Source organism: Miscanthus floridulus, chromosome 15, assembly GCF_019320115.1.
Source record: "Miscanthus floridulus cultivar M001 chromosome 15, ASM1932011v1, whole genome shotgun sequence".
Classification (NCBI taxonomy): domain Eukaryota; kingdom Viridiplantae; phylum Streptophyta; class Magnoliopsida; order Poales; family Poaceae; genus Miscanthus; species Miscanthus floridulus.
In genome coordinates, this window is record NC_089594.1 from 83,744,478 (window position 1) to 83,766,780 (window position 22,303).

General features: G+C 44.1%; 1 protein-coding gene and 1 long non-coding RNA gene across 2 annotated transcripts in view; both read left to right on the forward strand.

Moving 5' to 3' along the window:
• Positions 1-11,222: 11,222 nt before the first annotated feature.
• Positions 11,223-15,315, forward strand: LOC136507814 (disease resistance protein RGA5-like; the record flags this gene model as incomplete). The annotated part of the gene is made up of 3 exons (XM_066502418.1): positions 11,223-11,603; positions 11,781-12,692; positions 13,335-15,315. Coding segments are annotated over exons 2-3 (2,814 nt in total), but the record flags the coding sequence as incomplete, so codon positions are not given.
• Position 15,316: 1 nt separating this feature from the next.
• The window catches only part of LOC136508496 (uncharacterized), a 29,656-nt gene continuing 22,669 nt past the window's right edge, over positions 15,317-22,303 (forward strand). The window contains exon 1 of the long non-coding RNA XR_010771991.1: positions 15,317-15,355. This is a non-coding gene — a long non-coding RNA (uncharacterized lncRNA). The remainder of the gene's footprint in view (positions 15,356-22,303) is intronic.

A 22,303-nucleotide genomic window follows, 5' to 3' on the forward strand; every position in this document is an offset into this window, starting at 1 on the left:
CGCGTGCACACCACAACCACCGGCGTCGGTCTTGGCTCGTCGGCCGGGCGGGCGCGCGCGCGCGACGGGCGGAGCGAGCACCCCCATCACCAGAGCGCGCACACGATGGGAAGGGGCAAGAAGTGCCCGCGGTGGGGGCGAGCGAGCGGCGCCAGATGGGGCGTGCAGCAGCAGTGAGGCAGAGCGGCATCCGTGTTCAGGACGAGGGACGGACGGAGTGGGAACCGCAAGGCGTTGTGGTGGAGAGAAGGGAGCAGAAGGGATAAGAAGGTTTTTTTTCTTTTTTTTAGAACGGTTGGGGGCGAGGGCGGGTGGATGAGCATTCGTTGGGCTGTGTCATGGCCCACCATCGGCACTGTCCGGGCGGACGGACGCCCTATACCCAGCATTACCGAAAAATCTATAAATAAACTGAGCTAGTTCGTCAAGAACAGCTTGCAACACTTTTAGGTTATACCAGGATGAGTTTAAGATACTACTGCAGTTTTTGTACCTGCATGGCTAATGAGCACAATGCAGTGAATCAATGACTGAATGGTTGAATCTGCCAACTATTGTTTCAGCTATTTGTGGTACTAGCACAAGATGAATGATGTCGGTATTTTGCTATCCTGGAATAATTTCAGTAGCGAAATAGGAAGGTTAAAAAACTACAGAGAGGTGTTAAAATGAAACAGATGAGATTGCTACTGATATAACCACCTCAATTACAATAATTTATGCAAAGTTGATTCATGAAAGCATAAACAGAGTTCATTTATGCAGCGAATCAAGGAACATACAAAAGGGTTGCATTTGTCATGAACTATTTTACCAGCGGGTCTGATGTAATGCACATGCACCAACAATTTATTCAGCAAAGGGATTCCAGCTCCAGAGCCTCCTAGCCTGCAGCAGCTTAAACTCTCCACCAGTATTCAGTTCAGCAGAAGACCAAATGTGACTCACATTATGTGAGGAAGTCACAATAAATAAATCAAAAGAAAATTGGCATCACGCAACAACATGTGACATGTGAAGTGTCCACATTCCATCCAACTACGCCCTGCCGTCCCCCCACCCTTGTCCGGCTTCACCCTGCCCCACACGCACACTCCGCCCCCGTATCTGCGCCCGCCGATCATTCCCCAGACCCACTCCTCTCTCTCCCTCCGCGCGGGCAGCACTCGAGAGCCACGACACGGCGTGGCCCAGACCGGAGCACCCGTCCACCCGCCCCCAGTGCCCCCGTCAGTAGCGCCCCCCTCCCGGTGCGCCACGAGCATGGTCCGCCTAACCCCTGGCTCGCCCCTGGTCGAACAACATAAAACACTTGCAACATGAAAAAAATTTGAATGCAACATACGTCTGAAAACAGATGAAACACTTGGAACTTGCACTTGCAACATATGTGTGGAACACATAAAACATCCAAAAAAATAACACTTGCAACTTGCAACATGAAACCACCTGCTGCAACATAGGACTAAAACAGCTGAAACATTTTGGAACATACTTTTGCAACATTTGTGTGAAACATATGCAACATCCTGATAAAAAACAATTGCAACATACGTTTGGAAATAGATGAAACATTTTGAACAAATGCTTGCAACATGCATTTGAAACACTGCAACATATGCAACATGTGCAATATCCCCCGATCTACTTTTGCAACATCAAAATGGAACAACTGCATCATACATCTGAAACGTCGGAAACAATTGAAACATACATATTCAACATAGTGGAGGGGAAGGCCGACGTTAGTCGATTCCAGCCGGCGGGGTCGAAGCGGAGGAAACTTTTGCAGTGAGCAGCGGCGTGCGAGCCCCACCACCAGCAGCAGCAGGCTTGGCTCTGCCGGGCGGGCGCACTAGCACCAGTGGCGCGCGCGCACACCAACCACCAGCGTCGGTCTTGGTTCGTCGGCCGGGCGGGCGGCGCGCGCGACGGGCGGAGCGAGCACCACCATCACCAGAGCGCGCGCACGATGGGAAGGGGCAAGAAGCGCCAGCGGCGGGGGCGAGCGAGCGGCGCTAGATGGGGCGTGCAGCAGCAGTGAGGCAGAGTGGCATCCGTGTTCAGGACGAGGGACGAACGGAGTGGCAGCCATAAGGCGTTGTGGTGGAGAGAAGGGAGCGGAAGGGATAAGAAGGTTTTTTCTTTTTTTTAGAACGGTTGGGGGCGAGGGCGGGTGGATGAGCATTCGTTGGGCTGTGTCATGGCCCACCATCGGCACCGTCCGGGTGGACGGACGCCCTGTACCTAGCATTACCGAAAAATCTATAAAGAAACTGAGCTAGTTCGTCAAGAACAGCTTGCAACACTTTCAGGTTATACCAGGATGAGTTTAAGATACTACTGCAGTTTTTGTACCTGCACGGCTAATGAGCACAATGCAGTGAATCAATGACTGAATGGTTGAATCTGCCAACTATTGTTTCAGCTATTTGTGGTACTAGCACAAGATGAATGATGTCGGTATTTGGCTATCCTGAAATAATTTCAGTAGCGAAATAGGAAGGTTAAAAAACTACAGAGAGGTGTTAAATTGAAACAGATGAGATTGCTACTGATATAACCACCTCAATTACAATAATTTATGCAGAGTTGATTCATGAAAGCATAAACAGAGTTCATTCATGCAGCGAATCAAGGAACATACAAAAGGGTTGCATTTGTCATGAACTATTTTACCAGCGGGTCTGATGTAATGCACATGCACCAACAATTTATTCAGCAAAGGGATTCCAGCTCCAGAGCCTCCTAGCCTGCACCAGCTTAAACTCTCCACCAGTATTCAGTTCAGCAGAAGACCAAATGTGACTCACATTATGTGAGGAAGTCACAATAAATAAATCAAAACAAAATTGGCATCACGCAACAACATGTGACATGTGAAGTGTCCACATTCCATCCAACTACGCCCTGCCGGCCGGCGCTGGGTCGCCGTAGTTAGTAGATTCGGGCGGTGCCGATCGATCGATTCTATCCCGTGGAAGAAGAAAGAAAGGAACAAAACGGCGCCGCCGCCGCTCGCAATCTGCAGGAGGGAGAAACGGAACCTGTCCACCGGACCACCGCCCGCCCGCGGATGCAATGCAATCACACAGAACGTACGTGTAGCCGCCTGCCCTGAACGTCCCTGGGCCTCGGTGATCCCCTGACGGCGACGTCGGGATCCCGGCGCCATCCAGTTGCCTGGTTGCCGTTGTACGTGCCGGCGGGCGGATCCGTGGGCGGGGCTGCAACGTTGGAGTTGAGAACTGGTTTGAGCCTACAAGGGCTTTGGAGTTGGAGGGGAGCCTGGTCGCACGTTGGGCCTTGTGTGGCCTTCCAGGCCCACATGTGGAAAGCAGCCGCCACCTGCGTCACCCATCAAGTTTGTCGAGGTGTTTTTTAGTTGCTCTTTTTGTAGGTTGCACTATTGCATTGGGAGGTATCAGGGACCATAGGAACCTAGTTTGTGTGTACTCATAATAATGCCTTGCACCTAACTGAGTAGCATATAATAAATTGGAAATGATTAATCATGGCGAACCATGGATTACAATTGCTTTGGAAAACCAAGCCAAGAGGATTGACAGGGACATTGACGTAAACTAGCCAAATTTTTTTAGAGCAACTATGACAGACGATCGCCGGCCTGAACTTATCATTTAAAATGTGGCAAACTGCGGATTTCAAAACAGACGTACACCCAAGACATGCATAGAGGACAAAACTAGGAAGAAAACATACAAGCCCACTCTTGCACAAAGAAGACAAAAGCTGAAGACAAACACCAAATTATAATTATTACCTTGAGAGTTACCTTGGTAATTACCTTGGAAGTTTGGTCTCTGTTGCTGATTCCATCCTTGATTCTGTTGAGGACGAAAGTAGTTGTTATTGACGAAGTTCACGTCCTCTTGGGTTTCAGGATAGTTGTTCCTGAATGCCCAGTGTTTCCACACTCTTCACACGTCATGCAGAAATCATGAATGTGCATGACTTCTTGCTTCTCATTGGCTCGGTCTACGAGCTTCTTCATCAGCAGGTCTATCTTTCCAGACAGCATGTCTCTCAACCAGATACTACGGTACTTATAGGGTACTCTTTAACTTGGCTTGACTCTACAACGCTCTCCACCTACAAAGCTTGTTGTTTACACTGATGCGGACTGGGCCGGCTCCCTCAACATGCGTTGTTCGACCTCTGGCTACGCGGTGTTCCTCGATGACAATCTGGTGTCCTGGTCTTCCAAGCATCAACACATAGTCTCTCGGTCTAGCACAGAGGCCGAGTATCGAGCCGTGGCCAATGGTGTCGCTGAAGCTACATGACTTCATCAGTTACTTGCCGAGCTTCGCCACCATCTTCGTCGTGCCACCCTGGTTTATTGCCACAACGTCAGTGCTGTCTACCTCTCCACCAATCCGGTCCAGCATCAGCGCACGAAGCACGTTGAGATTGATCTCCACTTTGTTCGGGAGCGTGTCGCCCTCAATCATGTTCGAGTTCTCCATGTCCCCACGACATCCTAGTACGCCGATATCTTCACCAAGGGTCTCCCAACATCTGTATTTCAAGAGTTTTGATCCAATCTTAACGTTCACCGTGCTCCCGATAAGAGTGCGGGGGAGTATTAGCATGATGTAAATATAGCAGTGGTCGCCTTGTACTTGTGCGCTTGTGTGGTTGGCTTGCATGCTACCCCGACTGCCTATATATGTACCCATACACAATATGGAATACAACAACTCATTCCAATCACTCTTTCAAAAACAGCTCCAGTGAGCGTTATTCCTAGGACTCCGCACATGAAGCAGTTGTGTGGGAGAGCGGTTGGCTGATATGGAGCTCCCAGAGCTGTTTCAGAAGCTATACCAAGCGCTCACTTAGTAGCAAGAGTCATGAACATTAGCTTACAAAGTTGGATGAGATAGGTTCCTTTGGCTCCTGAAAAATAGTATCGAGTTCACAATAAATTTCATTTATAAACTCCTTGTGAATACATGCATTAAAGTCTCACATGATATTTGGCGTTTAAGTATACCACTGAAAATTACAAAATTTCTATGGTTCGTCAAGAGGGGGTGATTTTAACTATACATAATTTATTAATTAAAGAGGAACTAGAATAGGAACAAATCTTGTGTGTCTTGTAGTAGTGATGAAACTATTCAACACCTCTTATTCGAGTGTCTGTATGCTCGGTTCCTGTGGCGAAGGATTCATCTTGTTTTGGGTCTCAAATACCCTTTGAATGTGATGGATATCTTTCATGATTGGCACAAACAAACGGGTAGATCAAATAAGACATTGTTATTGACAGGTGGTCCAGTCATTCGTTGGACATCATGGCTAGTGATATTTGAGTGGGTTTGATTAAATGTGTTGCTCAACATATGTAAAATTGGTCTCATTGTCTTGGTTAAAGGAGATGAAGTCAAATTAATTCACCTTTATCTAAAAAAGAATGGCTTTCAAGAACTATCCCAAATTAACTATATATCCTAAGGTAAGTTTGTTGCATTCATGCTAGGTGCATCTTCTGCTTTATGAGTGCCAAAATGTTTTAGATGCATTTAGTCATCAACTAATGTTCCCCAGGAATTTTGTACGTTTTTCTAGAACCTATTACTATTTTTCCTATAGGAAAACCTAAATCTATTATAACTCAACCGCCCAAACCTACATAACTACGACAGATTTCCAATCACTGCCGGTTCAAAAAGCCCATCAATGCTGGTTTTTTGAACCGGCACAATCATATTGGCAGTGATGACGGGGCTCATCAGTACTGGTTTTAGAAGCGGCAGTGATTTGGTTTCCAGAAAACCTAAAAAAATGAATCGAAAAATAGGCATTTTTTAAATACTAGGAGGGACCCACTGGATAGCCACACGTCACACAATTTTTCGCGCGAAAAACGAGAGCTTCGTGGCCACCGGCGCTCGAATCCCCAACCTTCCGCATCGCGTGTTTGGCCTAAAAAAAGGCATGGTAGTAGTACTCCGAGCTAGCACTTTGGGAGGATGAAAGATTGAGCTCTGTGGAGTGTCAAGTACAAATCATCTACTAGGAATCAGCTGATCGAGCAGGTGAGGCATCAACAGAGGTAAAGCTAATGCAGCATCGATGGGCCGGCTCGACTTGAAACCCAGTACGCAATATGCTGGAATTGCTGGCCAATCCCACCTATTAGCACCACCTCGCTTGCTCAAAAAAGTGCAAGCTAACTTAAAAGCTCAGCTCTGGAGCCATACAGCACGACCTTACTTGAGCAGGATCTGTTATATAAGATCGTACCACTGCATCCTTGACTAAAGGTAAACTGTTCAAAAATTATAAACATGTGGTAAACTGTTCGAACATTATTAACGTATATAATACGTATATTATTAGCACCAAAACAAACAATTGAAAATAGAAACAAAAAAAGAAAAAAAAACCCCAAAACGAACAATTGAAAATAGAAACAAAAGAAAAGAAAAAAAAAGAAAACCAAAGAAAACCCCAAAACGAATAATTGAAAATAGAAACAAAAAAAAAGAAAATCTTTAGTCCTGGTTGGTATTACCAACCGGGACCTTTAGTCCCGGAAGAGAAACCGGGACTAAAGGAGGGGCCCTTTAGTCCCGGATTCGTGCTCCCGGTTGGGAAACTGGGACTGAAGGGGTTTCCCAACCGGGAGTACAGCTTGTTTCTATACTAGTGTTGCACTCGTGATATCGTATGTGGAGGCTATGATAAAAATTTTAGAAGATTTCGTGCACGTTGTCACGTACGATGCTTACAAACCAGGACATCTCTACATGTGATGGATGTGACACATGTAGAGATGTCCTGGTTTGTAAGCATCGTACGTGACAACGTGCACGAAATCTTCTGAAATTTTTATCATAGCCTCCACATACGATATCATGATATCTCAACAAGTTTCATGATTTTCGGACTTCGTTTGCTTTTTGTAGAATTTAGAACCACTTCGCATGCAAGTTCGCGGTCATGTTTCGTGAACAAGATGTCCGAAATTTCGGGTCCGTTCCTGGATACGGCTTCACACTACACTCAGTAACATGACTATCATTTTTTGAATCATTAAATTCCATTATTCATACCACGTGCAGTTCAAATTTATATTTTTCGAAAAAATTCAAGTAAATGAAATAATGTAACTAAATATATCAAAAAGCCACAAAAAAATCTCCAAATTCTAACGAGGAGTTCCTGGTACTTAAAAAGAGCTGCATAAAAAATTTGGAGGAAAAAAAAATAACTTTGCCGAGCGCTGGGGCATGGCACTCGACAAAGGGGTTTTTTGAATTTTTTTTAGAAATTTCCTCTTTGCCGAGTGCCTTCACTGAGGCACTCGGCAAAGGTATTTCAAAAAAAAAATCTATGCCGACGGCCGGATCGGGGCACTCGGCAAAGTTGCCTCCTTTGCCGAGTGCCACACTGATCCGGCGCTCGGCAAAGGGGCGGGTGGGGGCAGTTAGGCGAATTCGGCCGGACAGTCCAAGCCACACAGACAGACAGCCCCCGCGCGCGCCGCTCCCGGCTGTCCCCGCGCCGCCGCCCGCCAACCCTGGCCCGCCCCCGAGCCGCGCGCCGGCCTCCCCTCCCCGTGCGCCGTCCTCCTCCAGCACGTGCTGGGCTTCGTGCCAGCGCAGGACGCGGTGCGGACGTCTGTTCTCGGCACCCGCTGGCGCCACCTCTGGCGGTCGATGCACCGCCTCCGCGTCACCGTCAAACCGCTCTGGAGCGCCGAGAAGCAGCACATGTTCGTCAACCGCGTGCTGCTACTGCGTGACCCGAGATCCACCATGGACCACTGCGAGCTCGACCTCCGTGGATGCAAGGAGGCCAACCGCAATTACGCCGAGCTCTGGATCCAGCACGCGCTGCTGCTGCAGGCTCGTGTGCTGGACGTCAGGTACACCACTGTGTTCGAGAGCTGCCCTTTCGTTTCCATGTCCTTGGAGGTGCTGCGTCTTGAGCGTGTGTACTTCGAGAGCCATACTGCTCTGGATCTTTCGAGCTGCTTTGCGCTGGAGGATGTCGAGTTCTCCATATGCGAAATCGGCGTCTATGAGATTAGGTGCCCACCATCTGTGAAACGGTTGAGCATGGTGAAGTGCCGTTTTCGTGATGTTGTCAATGGCCGGCATAACGATAACCACAATCGTATCTCTGCCCCGAGTCTCACTTCGCTCAAAATAGATGGCTGTGATGGTCTGCCTCCTGTGCTTGAAAGCATGCCATCGCTGCAAGCTGCGTCTGTTTCGTTTGGCTGCTCGTTTGAAGGTGACAGAAGCTGTTCTGCCGGTCCATGTAGCAAATGGCTATGCTTTAGCTGTAATGAAGAAGTTTTGCTCAAGAAAGATGGATACGTACTTCTTGGTTAAGATCGTGATTTTGCACAGACACGTTTAACTGATTGTTGGCTTTAAAGAATAATCAAATTTCTGCAGATGCATTAGAAATTGCTAATTGACATAACTAGAAAACTCTCCCAAACTACTAATCATAATATCCAATTGACTCCATATTTGTAGAACTTTTTCAGATTATAACTTCATGCTACTGGTCATCAATTGCCCATCCTTAGAATCCTATTATTTTATTTGAAGTTTCCATGTAGAGTAACTGAAACTTTTTGTTTCTCCTCATGTAACGTTTCTCTAAGCTTATTTTGTGCGATCAAACTTTTTCAGGTATTGATTACTGAGTGATGTTGGGCCCTATATATGGCTATCGATTAATGGATCCATTGTCTCTTTGTGGCGCATCAAGTATGGTTTCTTTTGTATGTGCGATTTTATTCTAGGATCATTTCAAGTGCAGAATTGGCAATATATAATGTAGCTAGTTCAGTCTACTGGTTGTAACTGGTTTTTCAAAACATTTTATTTCGTTTGAGATTCAAGTCGTGTGTGTATCTAATCAGCCATTGGACTCATTTGGACTCATGGGGTGATCATGTTGTTATTGGTACATTTTGCTACCATTTATTACCCTTTCGAATTAAGTGGACCTGGTCTCTTGCATATGTATCTTATATGTTTATCGCATGTATTCTTTTTTCGTGAGCACTAATATATCAAAAATACAATTTACAGTGCTATATGTCAGCTAGTGGTTGGTTTGCCACGTATATGCATATATATGTCACCTTGTGGATTTCTTTGGATGGACTTGAGCACTTATTATTATATACGTGATATATATTGTGATGGAAGTGATATGTGCGGATGGATGTGTGGATGGATGAGATATATATGTGATATATGTTTGTATGAATTTATTTGTCATTATGGAATGTAAAAAAAAATTAAAAATTACCGTTTTGGGTCACTTTGCCGAGTGTTGCACTCGGCAAAGGACCCCGTTGCCGAGTGCCATGGTCATAGCACTCGCCAAAGCTGGAAAAATGGGCGCACTCGGAAAACCATTTTTCCAGCTTTGCCGAGTGCCATGACCATGGTACTCGGCAAAGATTTTTTAAAAAAAATCAAACTTTGCCGAGTGCCGGCCAGAGGGCACTCGACAAAGAATTTTTTTAAAAAAAATCCAAACTTTGCCGAGCGCCGGCCAGGGGGCAGTCGACAAAGAATTTTTAGAAAAAAAAAATAAAACATCTTTGCCGAGGGCCGAATAGAGGGCACTCGGCAAAGAATTTTTTTTAAAAAAAAATAAAAAATCTTTGCCGAGTGCCTGCAGGGTTGGCACTCGGCAAAGCGACCGTCAACGGGGCCGGCGCTGTGACGGACGCTTTTCTTTGCCGAGTGCCCGATAAAAGACACTCGGCAAAGAGGGCTTTGCCGATCAAATTTTTACCGTGTGTTCTTTGCCGAGTGCCGCACTCGACAAAGGCTTTGCCGAGTGCAATTTGGCCAACCTGAATCTAGCAGTGATAGAAGGGCTGCAGAGTCTGCGCTCAGGGACGTGGCTGGCCTGCACCCAGGTCACCCTGTATCCAACATCAAACTGATGGACGGGTGGAGTTGTTTATTTGATGGCAACGACGATGAGCCCCCGGAAGAAGAGGACGGGAATAGTAGCAGTGCCTAGGCCAGGTACAGACTACACAGAGTCTTTTTACCTTATGTTTGCGCCAGCTGTTATACATATATCATATTTAATTAATATTATTACTTCGGTACGTCATATTTAATTAATTAGTATTGTTTCCTAGCTACCCCCGTTTTTTTTGTGTGTATACTCTCTTACCATGTTAATAACTAACGTCAATATTAGTGGGCAGGACTCATACCCACACGGGTGGTGTCGATGTTGAAGCATCTTTGCAGTCTCTCTGCGTTCATCAGCTGGCACCACCGTCTCCAGCATATGGTCACATTTTATCACGTGTGAAGCAACAAGCAACAGGTACACACATGCATGTATGGCCTGGCCACATGGGATCCAAGTAATTTGAAAGCAGCGCAAGACCTGAAACACCCAACGAAGCATCGTTAGAAGTGGTCTTTAGATCATTAAACAACTGTTGGTGTGTGTTGGCATGCAGGTTGATCAATAATACAATTAATAAAAACTTTTGTAAAACTTGTTTTCTTATTAGAAAGTGTTCACTCATTGTATGTCCTCGATCTAGCTGGTCACTAATTGGTTACAACTTACAAAGATTTAATTATGTGGACGCCCAATATTAGGTTTAGCTCGATCCTTTTGTGCTGTATCCCAGCCTCCGTTGCAAATAAGGACAAGCATGCAAATAATAAAGGAAACAAAAAATTGCAATAGACCCCTTGAGTTTATGTGGTTTTCAGCATCTGAAGAAACCCTGAAGTAACAGAGGGGTTTGTGCAGTTCTGTTAATCTGAAACCCTGAACTTTGCAGATCGAGCTGAGGAAACAAAGGACAAAATCCTCTTGTTCATTTGTTCCCTCGCACCGCAGCCTTTGGCCCCATAATTTCCCATCAGTGCCTGCAATCCCATCGTCTTCCTCTGAATCTCCTGCGTTTCCGCGATTGCTTTCAGTTGCGTTGGAACAAAAACTTGGCTCCCACAGCAACCACCACCTTACCATTCAGTTCAGTGTCTCCTGGTGTGTACGGTATGAATATCACTCTCTCTGCTCTCACAGTTGATTCGATTTGCCCTCCAAAGAAAACTGCACACTCTAAAAAAGAAGTGGAGATACAAGTCCATATTGATAACTAGAAGTCTAGAACTGTCACTCGTAAATCGTGATAAAGAAAAACTCCATCGGCCAGGTCCAGGGACACTTCTCTCTGCTTCTCCCTCTTCATCTGGCTGCCGTTGGGGAAGCACACAATCACTCGGTGACTCGGAGCAGCACACAATCAGCGACGGCGTGTTGCTCCATCACCCGTCTTTTTTTCACTTCTCAGAAAAACTTGGTACGTACGTACGTTGGTTTCCATTTGGTTTATTTTGTTGAAGTTCGAACACACTAGATCTCAGAGTTGACTGAAAATTGCAATCTTCTCATTGTGGTTCCACATCTCACAGCTGCCTGACAAAGCTCGCGGACGGTTTTCTTGCAGCTTGAGGACTGACCTCACCTCACAAAGCTTTTCAAATGAAGCTGGATACGTACTGTCAAACTAAGAAAGCAGAGACAATAGTGGTGGCTCCGCTGTAGTGGCGAGTGACCTCAGCGAATCTCGCTCTCTTCTCTGGCAGTTTTTTGTTTATGTTTCTTCTCCAAATAAAAGTGCAGATTGTTAAAAAAAACTTATGATCAATCTTCCAGGTTGAGTAATAAACTAGTTTTTATTTATGAAAACAGAGCATCTGAATCTGTCGATATGTTTGATTCAGGAGTAAAATTGAGAAAACCTCACATCGCCAACTTCAGATTCAGAGTGCTGAGCACAAGAAAGGAAAGGCCAGGGGATCGATGGAGGCTGCCGTGGTCAGCGCTTCTCATGGTGCTTTGGGCTCCCTGATAGCGAAGCTTGGTGATTTGATCACATCTGAGTACAAGCTGCTCAAAGAAGCTAAGGGACAGATCATGTTCCTTAAAGCTGAGCTAGAGAGCATGCACGCGTTCCTGAAGAAGATGTCAGACATGGAAGAACCTGACGAGCAAGACAAGTGCTGGGTGAAGGAGGTACGTGAACTCTCCTACGATATAGATGACAGTATCAATGAGTTCCTGCATCGCGTCGAGCGCAAGTACAGCAGCATGCCGCGTGGATTCAAGGGGTTCATGGATAGAAGCATGAGCCTGCTGACAACCATGAACATTCGGCATCAGATTGCGAAGGAGCTGGAAGGCCTCAGGAGTCGTGTCATGGAGGTGAACGAGCGACGCATGAGGTACAAGGTCGATGAAACTGTTTCCAAGCCAAACAACACAGTCGTCGATTCTCGTGTTTTGGCACTCCATGCAGAGTCAGCCAGCCTTGTTGGTATTGAGGAGCCCAGGGACCAACTGATAAAATTGATGGAGGAAGAGAGTGTGCCTGCTTCACATAAGCTAAAGGTGCTCTCTATTGTCGGATTTGGAGGTCTTGGAAAAACTACCCTTGCAAATGAGATTTATCGCAAGCAAGAGGGCTTGTTCCTGTGTCAAGCTTTTGTTTCTGTGTCCCAAAAACCAAATATTAGGAAGGTACTAAGGACTATACTATCTCAAGTTGGCTTTAAACCTCCTATGAACACCAACATGGAAATGTGGGAAGAGTCCGAATTGATTACGACGCTGCAAAATTTTCTTTTGGATAAGAGGTATGCCAGCAATGAAAACAAATGCTAAGTAACTTTTCATGATTTTGAAGCGATTCAGTTTTAGCTTTCTAGCGTGTCCTGCAAGTGAAATTTTTATGTGTTTGTTTTTTCTTCTTGGTTTATACCTTGTTCACTTTTGATTAACTAGGTAATGACATCCATGTTGTATCCATTGATCGATCCTACAGATTTCAGTATATAATAACTAACTATCACTCACACACATCGAGTAATGATTTATTATTCAATGTATTTCTATTTCATCATAACCTGTGAGACATTTATTAACATATGCAAAAGCCAGAGAAACCCAGTAAACAAAGTTTTACAACTATTATCCGAAGATGTTGAATGTCTTTTGATTTCTATTCTGCAGTCATGTTCGTCAAACTAGAATTGCAGATCTCATTAGTACCTAAGTAAGATTCAGTATTGACAAAAAGTACCTTCACAAAACAGCAAGGCCCATGAGCTACCTTTTGCTCAACTTCAGCACCATAGGGGTTGTTTTGAAGTTTTAGCCCTGGTAGCATAACCACATTTGAAGTTTGATTGATTGAGTTTTCTTCTTGTTGATGTTTTAAAATTTAGTGAGGATATTTTCACATACATTGTGCTAATGTTGTTGTATTTACATGGCAGGTACTTCATTGTAATTGATGACATATGGGATGCTCCTTCATGGGATATTATAAGATGTGGTCTTCCAGAGAGCATGAATGGAAGCAGAGTAATCACAACTACACGAATCGAGACTGTCGCTAGAGCTTGCTGCACTAATTGCTATGAATATGTTTATAAGATGAAACCACTTAATGAACAAGGCTCAAGAAGGTTATTGTTCAAAAGGATATTTGGTTCAGAGGATGCTTGCCCGCCTAATTTGAAAGAAGTCTCAGCAGGAATTTTAAAAAAATGTGGCGGTTTACCTCTTGCAGTTATCACAATATCTAGCCTTTTAGCCAATCAAGAAAGTAAACTGAAGGACTGGTGGGAGTACGTACAAAAATCTCTAGGGTCCAACTTTGAAGTGAGCCAAAGCTTGGATGGCATGAGACAAATATTAAACCTCAGCTACATAAACCTTCCTCATTATTTGAAGGCTTGTATGCTATATCTAGGCATTTATCCAGAGGACTACACAATCAATAAGAATGATTTGGTTAGACAATGGATAAGTGAAGGTTTTATATGTGAAGGTCGTGGGACAGATCCAGAGGATATTGCAAAGAGCTATTTTAATGAGCTTATCAATAGGAGTTTGATTCAGCCCGTAGATACAGACTACAATGGTGAGGTGATGTCTTGCAGGGTTCATGACATGATGCTTGATCTTATCCTATATAAATCCAGAGAAGACAATTTTATCACTGTAATGGATGATATACAAGATTTGACAAGACAGCCTGCAAAGATCCGTCGACTCTCACTCAGTTTGGATGGTGCAATAGATGAAACAGTAGGAAGATCCTTCCAGCTATCCCAAACACGAATGCTAGCAAGATTTGGTACCTCTTTATATCTACCTCCTATTTTACAGTTCAAGCATCTCCGAGTTTTGACGATTGAAATTTCAAGTGGGCCCTATTCATCTGAGTTACTTGACTTGAATGGAATATGTCATTTGTTTCAACTGGGATTCTTAAAGATCATAGCAAGTGGTCGTCATGTGGTGTTACCTAGTAAAATTGGACGTCTGCAGCAACTGAAAACATTTGAAATAAAAGGACAATCAGATCTGCAGCTACCATCAGATATTGTTCATTTGAGCCGTTTATGGCATCTAATTGTTCCAGGCAAAGTAATATTTCCTAGTGGGATCAGTAACATGAAATCATTGCGTACTCTACGTTTTTTTGATTTGAGAAACTCACTAGACAATATCAAGGGTCTGAGAGAACTGACAAATCTGACAAATGTTGAAATCGGATATTCTGACTACACATCCACCAATAGAGACGAGTTTGCTGCAAAATGTAGGGAACTTGTGCACGCCCTTGGAAACATTTGCAGCCTCAAATGTCTACTTATTCATACTGATTACCTACCTGTCACTCTCAGAGCCTGCTTAGATTCATGGTGTTCAGTCCCAACTTCATTCATTCATCTCCAGAGCTTTCATGCAATGTACGATCGCTGGTTCTCGAGGATTCCTGGGTGGATTGGCCAGCACCATAGCCTGTATGACCTGGAGCTTAGTGTTCAGGATGTGTATGGGGATGACGTTGGGATTCTCTCACAGTTGCCCTCCCTTGTCCGCCTCGACTTGCACATCCATGGAGTTCCTAAAGACAAGATCATCATCCGTGGAAGAGGATTCCCTGCTCTCAAGCATTTTACAGTTGGATGTTTCAGGATATCGTACCTGGCCTTTGAGGCAGGGGCGATGCCGAAGCTTGAAAGGCTCGGGCTATGTTTCAATGCACAGGGATGGGACAGGTATGGTGGTGTGCCTGCTGGCATCGAGTACCTATCAGGCCTCAAGGAAATCGTCGGAGACATTGGGAGCACATTTGCAAAAGAATCCAATAGAAGGGCTGCAGAGTCTGCGCTCAGGGACGTGGCTGGCCTGCACCCAGGTCACCCTGTATCCAACATCAAACTGGTGGGCGGGAGTTTTGGTTATAGTAGCAGTGCCTGATATAAATTAATGTCAAGGCCAGGTACAGACTACAGAGTCTTTTTACCTTATGTTTGCGCCAGCTGTTATACATATATCATATTTAATTAATATTATTACTTTGGTACGTCATATTTAATTAATTAGTATTGTTTCCAAGCTACCCCCGTTTTTTTGTGTGTGTGTATACTCTCTTACCATGTTAATAACTAACGTCAATATTAGTGGGCAGGACTCATACCCACACGGGTGGTGTCGATGTTGAAGCATCTTTGCACTCTCTCTGCGTTCTATCAGCTGGCACCACCGTCTCCAGAATATGGTTACGACATGGATCCAGCTGCAGAGCAGGCTGTTGTCTCGAGAATTATCACTACTGTTTTTACTTCAGACTTGATAATATGTGTAGATGCATGCTGATTGTTGTTGGTTCTGATGAATCTGCAGCATCGCTTGTGGTAGTATGGTTTGGGGCTTTGGACTTGTTGAGTTACTATTAGGGGACTGGGGACCAGCTGCCTCTTGCCTTACTGGCTCAATTTGTTATAATAAGTAACACGGATGCTGAACGTGCCTATCATTTATTTATGCAAAAGTTATATATACTCTAAATTCATTAAATCCACTTGCTATTGGATTTTTGTCCAGCAGAATTTGGTCCTACTATATATGCTTGAGTTGATGACTGTTCTCTCAATCCTTGTATCGTGGGGTTTTCCATCAACAAACAACATACTGCTTTTTGAACATGTGATTTGTTTTAGAGCCAGGATGAATTAGCACAGTGCTATTCACATATACTTGCTCGAGGCTTCTGCTGAGGCTCTAACAGAGCCATTTGTTTCCATGGATCCGAAGTTCAGTTGGGCTTGTGTGTTTTTCTCTTTTCTATCTACAACAATTCACTGAACTTGTTCAAAAAATAATACTAATAGACTGAAATTTCATCAGGCTTAACATGTTTAGTAACTAGACTAAATGAAACAAGTGTACTCTGTTTCCAGTCAATATATTTTAACTGACTGCCCTCTCGCATTTGGAATTGAATGCTCGAAGTCATCCGGCTGGATCTAGTGGGCCTGGCTTCTGCCACTTCCCTTCAGGGGAAAAAAAGATCTGGTGGGCCTGCACGTAATGCTAGGCTGCTGGCCCTGCCTGATTTTGGCCTGGGCTGTCCATTTTTCGGGTCGTGCTGGGCTTTCTAGTCATGCCATCGTCGCTCTCGGAGGAGGAGGGAGGAGTGACGCCGCCGCGCACTCACCGGCCGACCACCGCCACCGCCGTCTCTGGCTCCTCTTCCTCCTTGCCGTGCCCCGCTGCGTCCTCTCGGTCCCTGCTTGTCGCCTTCCCTGCCCCTGGCGTCGTCGGTAAGCACTCGCTTGCAGCTAGCAGCTGGGTCGGTAACTACTCCTCATACATATGTGTCCTGATGAAATTTGAGAGATTCTCGATATATCAAATATATATTTTTTCTACGGATGCATCAAGTCGAGCGAACTAATTAACCGAGTAACTAGCAGGAGTTGTTAGGTGCAGAGTCTAAACGTTATGTTCGTCAGTTTCTACTCGGTTACGCGTACACATGCAAGACATTTCATGGCTCGCTTACATAATCTTAATTATTAAATCCGCTCCTGCTAGCTTCGGAGCTTTATTAATATAGTGGCTTCGTTTGTAGGATTACCTTGTAAATCACCATCATAAGCATTAGTTGGCATGATTAAGAGTTCTCTGCATTCGAGTGGCACAAAATGAAAATGCTGATTGTGGCCGACCAGACAGCACGACATTGCACTTTACGAATACCAATACAATTGATTGATGTTCACATGGACCTGGCAGTTTCGTTTATGGTTGCATTGGTATTGCGTAAAGGGCGTCCCCCTGTTCTCCATTAGTGGAACTTTAGGATTAGAATATAGTATTGGTAGAATTAATAAGTTCAATCTGTAAGGGCTGCGGCCCCTCCAGTAATGTGTGTGTATGTGTGTCTATATATATATATATATATATATATATATATATATATATATATATATATATATATATATATATATATATATATAGAGAGAGAGAGAGAGAGAGAGAGAGAGAGAGAGCATTGGTCAGCCATGAAAAGATGTTGGAAAGAAAAGAAGGGTCAGATTCTGTGTGTGATGACTGATGACCATATCAATGCTAATGGGAGTAATATCTTTGTGCATTCCAACTCATCTTCACACAGTCTCTTCCTCCTCTCATTCTTCCTGTCCTTGTCCACTGTTCCATGCTCTAACATGATCAACCAAAAAAATTGGTTCCACCACGACCACAAATCTACTGGGCGCTGCCTTGCTGGAGCAAGCCACCGTTACGTTGCTGCACTGTTGGCAGGCTGTGCCATAAAGCCTGCCACCTTGCTAGAAAATCAAACCAATAAAGTTGATATTCATATAGACCTCCATCTTTGTTTATGTTTATATCAGTAATAGTGTGGAGAGACCATCCCCTATAATACGGACCTCCATCTTATTTTTTTTCTCGAATATGTAAAATATTTATGTATCATTGTATTAAGAAGAAGATTTTAAACATACAAACAACGTGTCTCTATCGAGCGTCGAAGGAGGTCGACCTAAAAACAGTCGTAGCTGGACTATCCTAGCGAAAGGCCTCTAGTTTCGATGTTACATAAATGGAAAACAACCAAATCCGACACAGCGGTGCGACCTAGAAGGTAACATTGCGTCTTCGCGGTTGCCTGGACGAGCCTTTTCCACCGTCCGGGAAGAGTGCGTCCAGCGTGTAAGGACCGTGACGCCTAAGAGGGTGGTGAATTAGGCAACTTAAAATTCTACTTCAAATTATGGCCTCTAATTCCACCTAGTCAAAACCTATGCAAGAAAGTAATCTATCTAAATGTGCAACTAAGGTTTGGCTAGGTGTGTTGCTATCTCTACTGCAAAAGAGTTATGCAACCTAGGTTCCAACCTTATCAACTAGCCTATCAACTAAGCTAGGAATGGTAACGCACATAACCAAGATTACAATAAAAATGCAGAAGCTAAAGATGAGGTAGAGAAGCAAACTCCCGTCAATGACTCCGGTATTTTTACCGAGGTATCGAGAAGCACGCAAGCTTCCCCCCTAATCCCCATTGGAGCCTCTCGCAAGGAATCCCTGACAAGGGCCAAGCTCCCGGTCGGGTAACATCTGTAGATAGCACCGGGCCTTCCCCACGTGCAAGTGGGTCTCTGGTGTACCTCTCTCGGACCGCTCCCCGCCGTCTTCACTATCAAGCTTTCGGCCAAAACACCGCGGGCCTTGTTCCCTCCATACACGATGGCGGGCCACACCACAAACAAGGTTGGTATGGTCTCACAAGACTTACAAGCCCCGCCGAGTACAAGCACGGTGCGCGTAAGCACCTTTGGTCAAGAGGTATGTAAACCTCACTAGCAACTAGACCTAAGCCTAGAGCAAGCGCATATGAGCGTGGTCTAACTAACCTAAGCACTTCGCAAAGCACCTACGCTAATCACCGAGGATCAGACACTGCATATCTGCTGCTCTATGTTGATGATATTGTTTTAAGCACCTCCTCAGCTAGGTTTCTTCAACATATTATTGCAGCCCTTCAACATGAGTTTGCTATGATCGACATGGGACAGCTCCATCACTTCATTGGTGTCTCCGTCGCCCGCTACGATGATGGCCTTTTGCTCTCTCAACGGTAGTATACTCTGGACATCTTGGAACGCGTCGGGATGAGTGCTTGCAAGCCTTGCAACACTCCCGTCGACCTGCACTCCAAGTTGTCCGCCGACGGTCCTCAAGTTGCTGACTCTACTCAGTATCGCAGTTTGGCTGGTGCACTATAGTATCTGACTTTCACTCGTCCGGATATTGCCTATGCCGTCCAGCAGATATGTCTCTACATGCATGATCCACGCGAGCCGCACCTTGCTACTCTCAAGCAGATACTACGGTACTTGCAGGGTACTCTTTTTCTTGGCTTGACTCTGCATCGCTCTCTGCCTACAGAGCTTGTTGTTTACACTGATGCGGACTGGGCCGGCTCCCTCGACACTCGCCATTCGACCTCTAGCTACGCGGTGTTTCTCAATGACAATCTGGTGTCCTGGTCTTCCAAGCATCAGCACATAGTCTCCCGGTCTAGCGTAGAGGCCGAGTATCGAGCCGTGGCCAATGGTGTCGCTGAAGCTACATGACTTCATCAGTTACTTGCCGAGCTTCGCCACCATCTTCGTCGTGCCACCCTGGTTTATTGCCACAACGTCAGTGCTGTCTACCTCTCCACCAATCCGGTCCAGCATCAGCGCACGAAGCACGTTGAGATTGATCTCCACTTTGTTCGGGAGCGTGTCGCCCTCAGTCATGTTCGAGTTCTCCATGTCCCCACGACATCCTAGTACGCCGATATCTTCACCAAGGGTCTCCCAACATCTGTATTTCAAGAGTTTCGATCCAATCTTAACGTTCGCCGTGCTCCCGATAAGACTGCGGGGGAGCATTAGCATGATGTAAATATAGCAATGGTCGCCCTGTACTTGTGCACTTGTGTAGTTGGCTTGCATGCTACCCCGACTGCCTATATATGTACCCATACACAATATGGAATACAACAACTCATTCCAATCACTCTTTCAAAAACAGCTCCAGTGAGCGGTATTCCTAGGACTCCGCACATGAAACAGTTGTGTGGGAGAGCGGTTGGCTGATATGGAGCTCCCAGAGCTGTTTCAGAAGCTATACCAAGCGCTTACTTAGTAGCAAGAGTCATGAACATTAGCTTACAAAGTTGGATGAGATAGGTTCCTTTGGCTCCTTAAAAATAGTGTCGAGTTCACAATAAATTTCATTTATAAACTCCTTGTGAATACATGCATTAAAGTCTCACATGATATTTGGCGTTTAAGTATACCACTGAAAATTACAAATTTTCTATGGTTCATCAAGAGGGGGTGATTTTAACTATACATAATTTATTAATTAAAGAGGAACTAGAATAGGAACAAATCTTGTGTGTCTTGTAGTAGGGATGAAACTATTCAACACCTCTTATTTGAGTGTCTGTATGCTCAGTTCCTGTGGCGAAGGATACATCTTGTTTTGGGTCTCAAATACCCTTTGAATGTGATGGATATCTTTCATGATTGGCACAAACAAACGGGTAGATCAAATAAGACATTGTTATTGACAGGTGGTCCAGTCATTCGTTGGACATCATGGCTAGTGATATTTGAGTGGGTTTGATTAAATGTGTTGCTCAACATATGTAAAATTGGTCTCATTGTCTAGGTTAAAGGAGATGAAGTCAAATTAATTCACCTTTATCTAAAAAAGAATGGCTTTCAAGAACTTTCCCAAATTAACTATATATCCTAAGGTAAGTTTGTTGCATTCATGATAGGTGCATCTTCTGCTTTATGAGTGCCAAAATGTTTTAGATGCATTTAGTCATCAACTAATGTTCCACAGGAATTTTGTACGTTTTTCTAGAACCTATTACTATTTTTCCTATAGGAAAATCTAATTTTTTGATGCTCCAAAATTCTTTTTCATGAGCTCTAAATACTTTACTTGGGTTTGTGATGTTCCAAAATGTGTCCAAGATTTTTTCCCTGAATTTTTGGAGGTTTGGAATAACTTTTTTTTTGTCTTAAACACTACTGGGCTTTTATGAAAATAATTTAACAAAAAATATTCTAAAAATAATAAAACCTAAATCTATTATAACTCAGCCGCCCAAACCTACATAACTAGTACAGATTTCCAATCACTGTCGGTTCAAAAAGCCCATCAGTGTCGGTTTTTTGAACTAGCGCAATCATATTGGCAGTGATGAGGGGCCTCATCAGTACCGGTTTTAGAAGCGGCAGTAATTTGGTTTCCAGAAAACCTAAAAAAACGAATCGAAAAATAGGCATTTTTTAATACTAGGAGGGACCCCACTGGATAGCCACAGTCACGCAATTTTTCGTGCGAAAAACGAGAGCTTCGTGGCCACCGGCGCTCGAATCCCCAACCTTCTGCATCGTGTGTTCGTCCTCTAACCACTCCACATGTAAGACACTTGTGTCCATATGGGATATTTGTTCTCCCCATTTTATGCCACTCTGGTTTGAGATGAATATTTAGAATCCTAAATGAATTTAAATAAAAAAATTGTCAACTACAAAGTTTTATAACTTTTTGAGATCTATAACTTTGGTTTTGGTCATTTCTCCATCCGAGGTCATTCGAAGAATTTGAATTTCAAATGTGAGAAAATTCAATCATAATTTTTCTTGGATAGATGATTTCAAATGAAAAAGTTATCAACTACAAAGTTGCACAACTTTTGAATATCTACAACTTTTGTATTGGGCGTTTCTCCATCCGAGGTTGTTTAAAAAATTTGAATTTGAGTAAACAAACGTAATTTTCATTAGATAGATGATTTAAAATAAAAAAAATTGTCAACTGCAAAGTTGTATAACTTTTCGAGATATACAACTTGATGTTTGGAATTAGTAAAACATAAAGGTTTAGAGCTTGCAGAAAGGTTCAGAGCCCATGAACTGTGAGTCAAACAAGCACAAAACTTAACCATGATTATATAGCCCAATTCCTTGAATAAAAATGTCAAAAGCACAAACTTGATGTTTGGTTCAACTTTCTCATGCTAACAGGTGGGATAGTGGCTGATGAGGAGCAACTATGATTCTCAGTTTCCCACATGAACAACAATAAGTTTCTGTTAGATGCAATATTAATGACCTTTCTTGCTGATAGAAATAGAATGCCCATAAGCTAAAAAACTGAACTCTAATTTTAACAAAGCAGCATCTGATGAGAAATGGTTGGAGAACTTTGCTTTGGGAGCTTGATAACAGGTAAGTTATTTACAGAAAAATGTGGTTTTGTTATACCTAAGCTGAAAGTCGAAAGAGCAAGAAGCATTGAGCAGTTCAACATCAGTTTTAATTACAAACATCTCACGACTGCA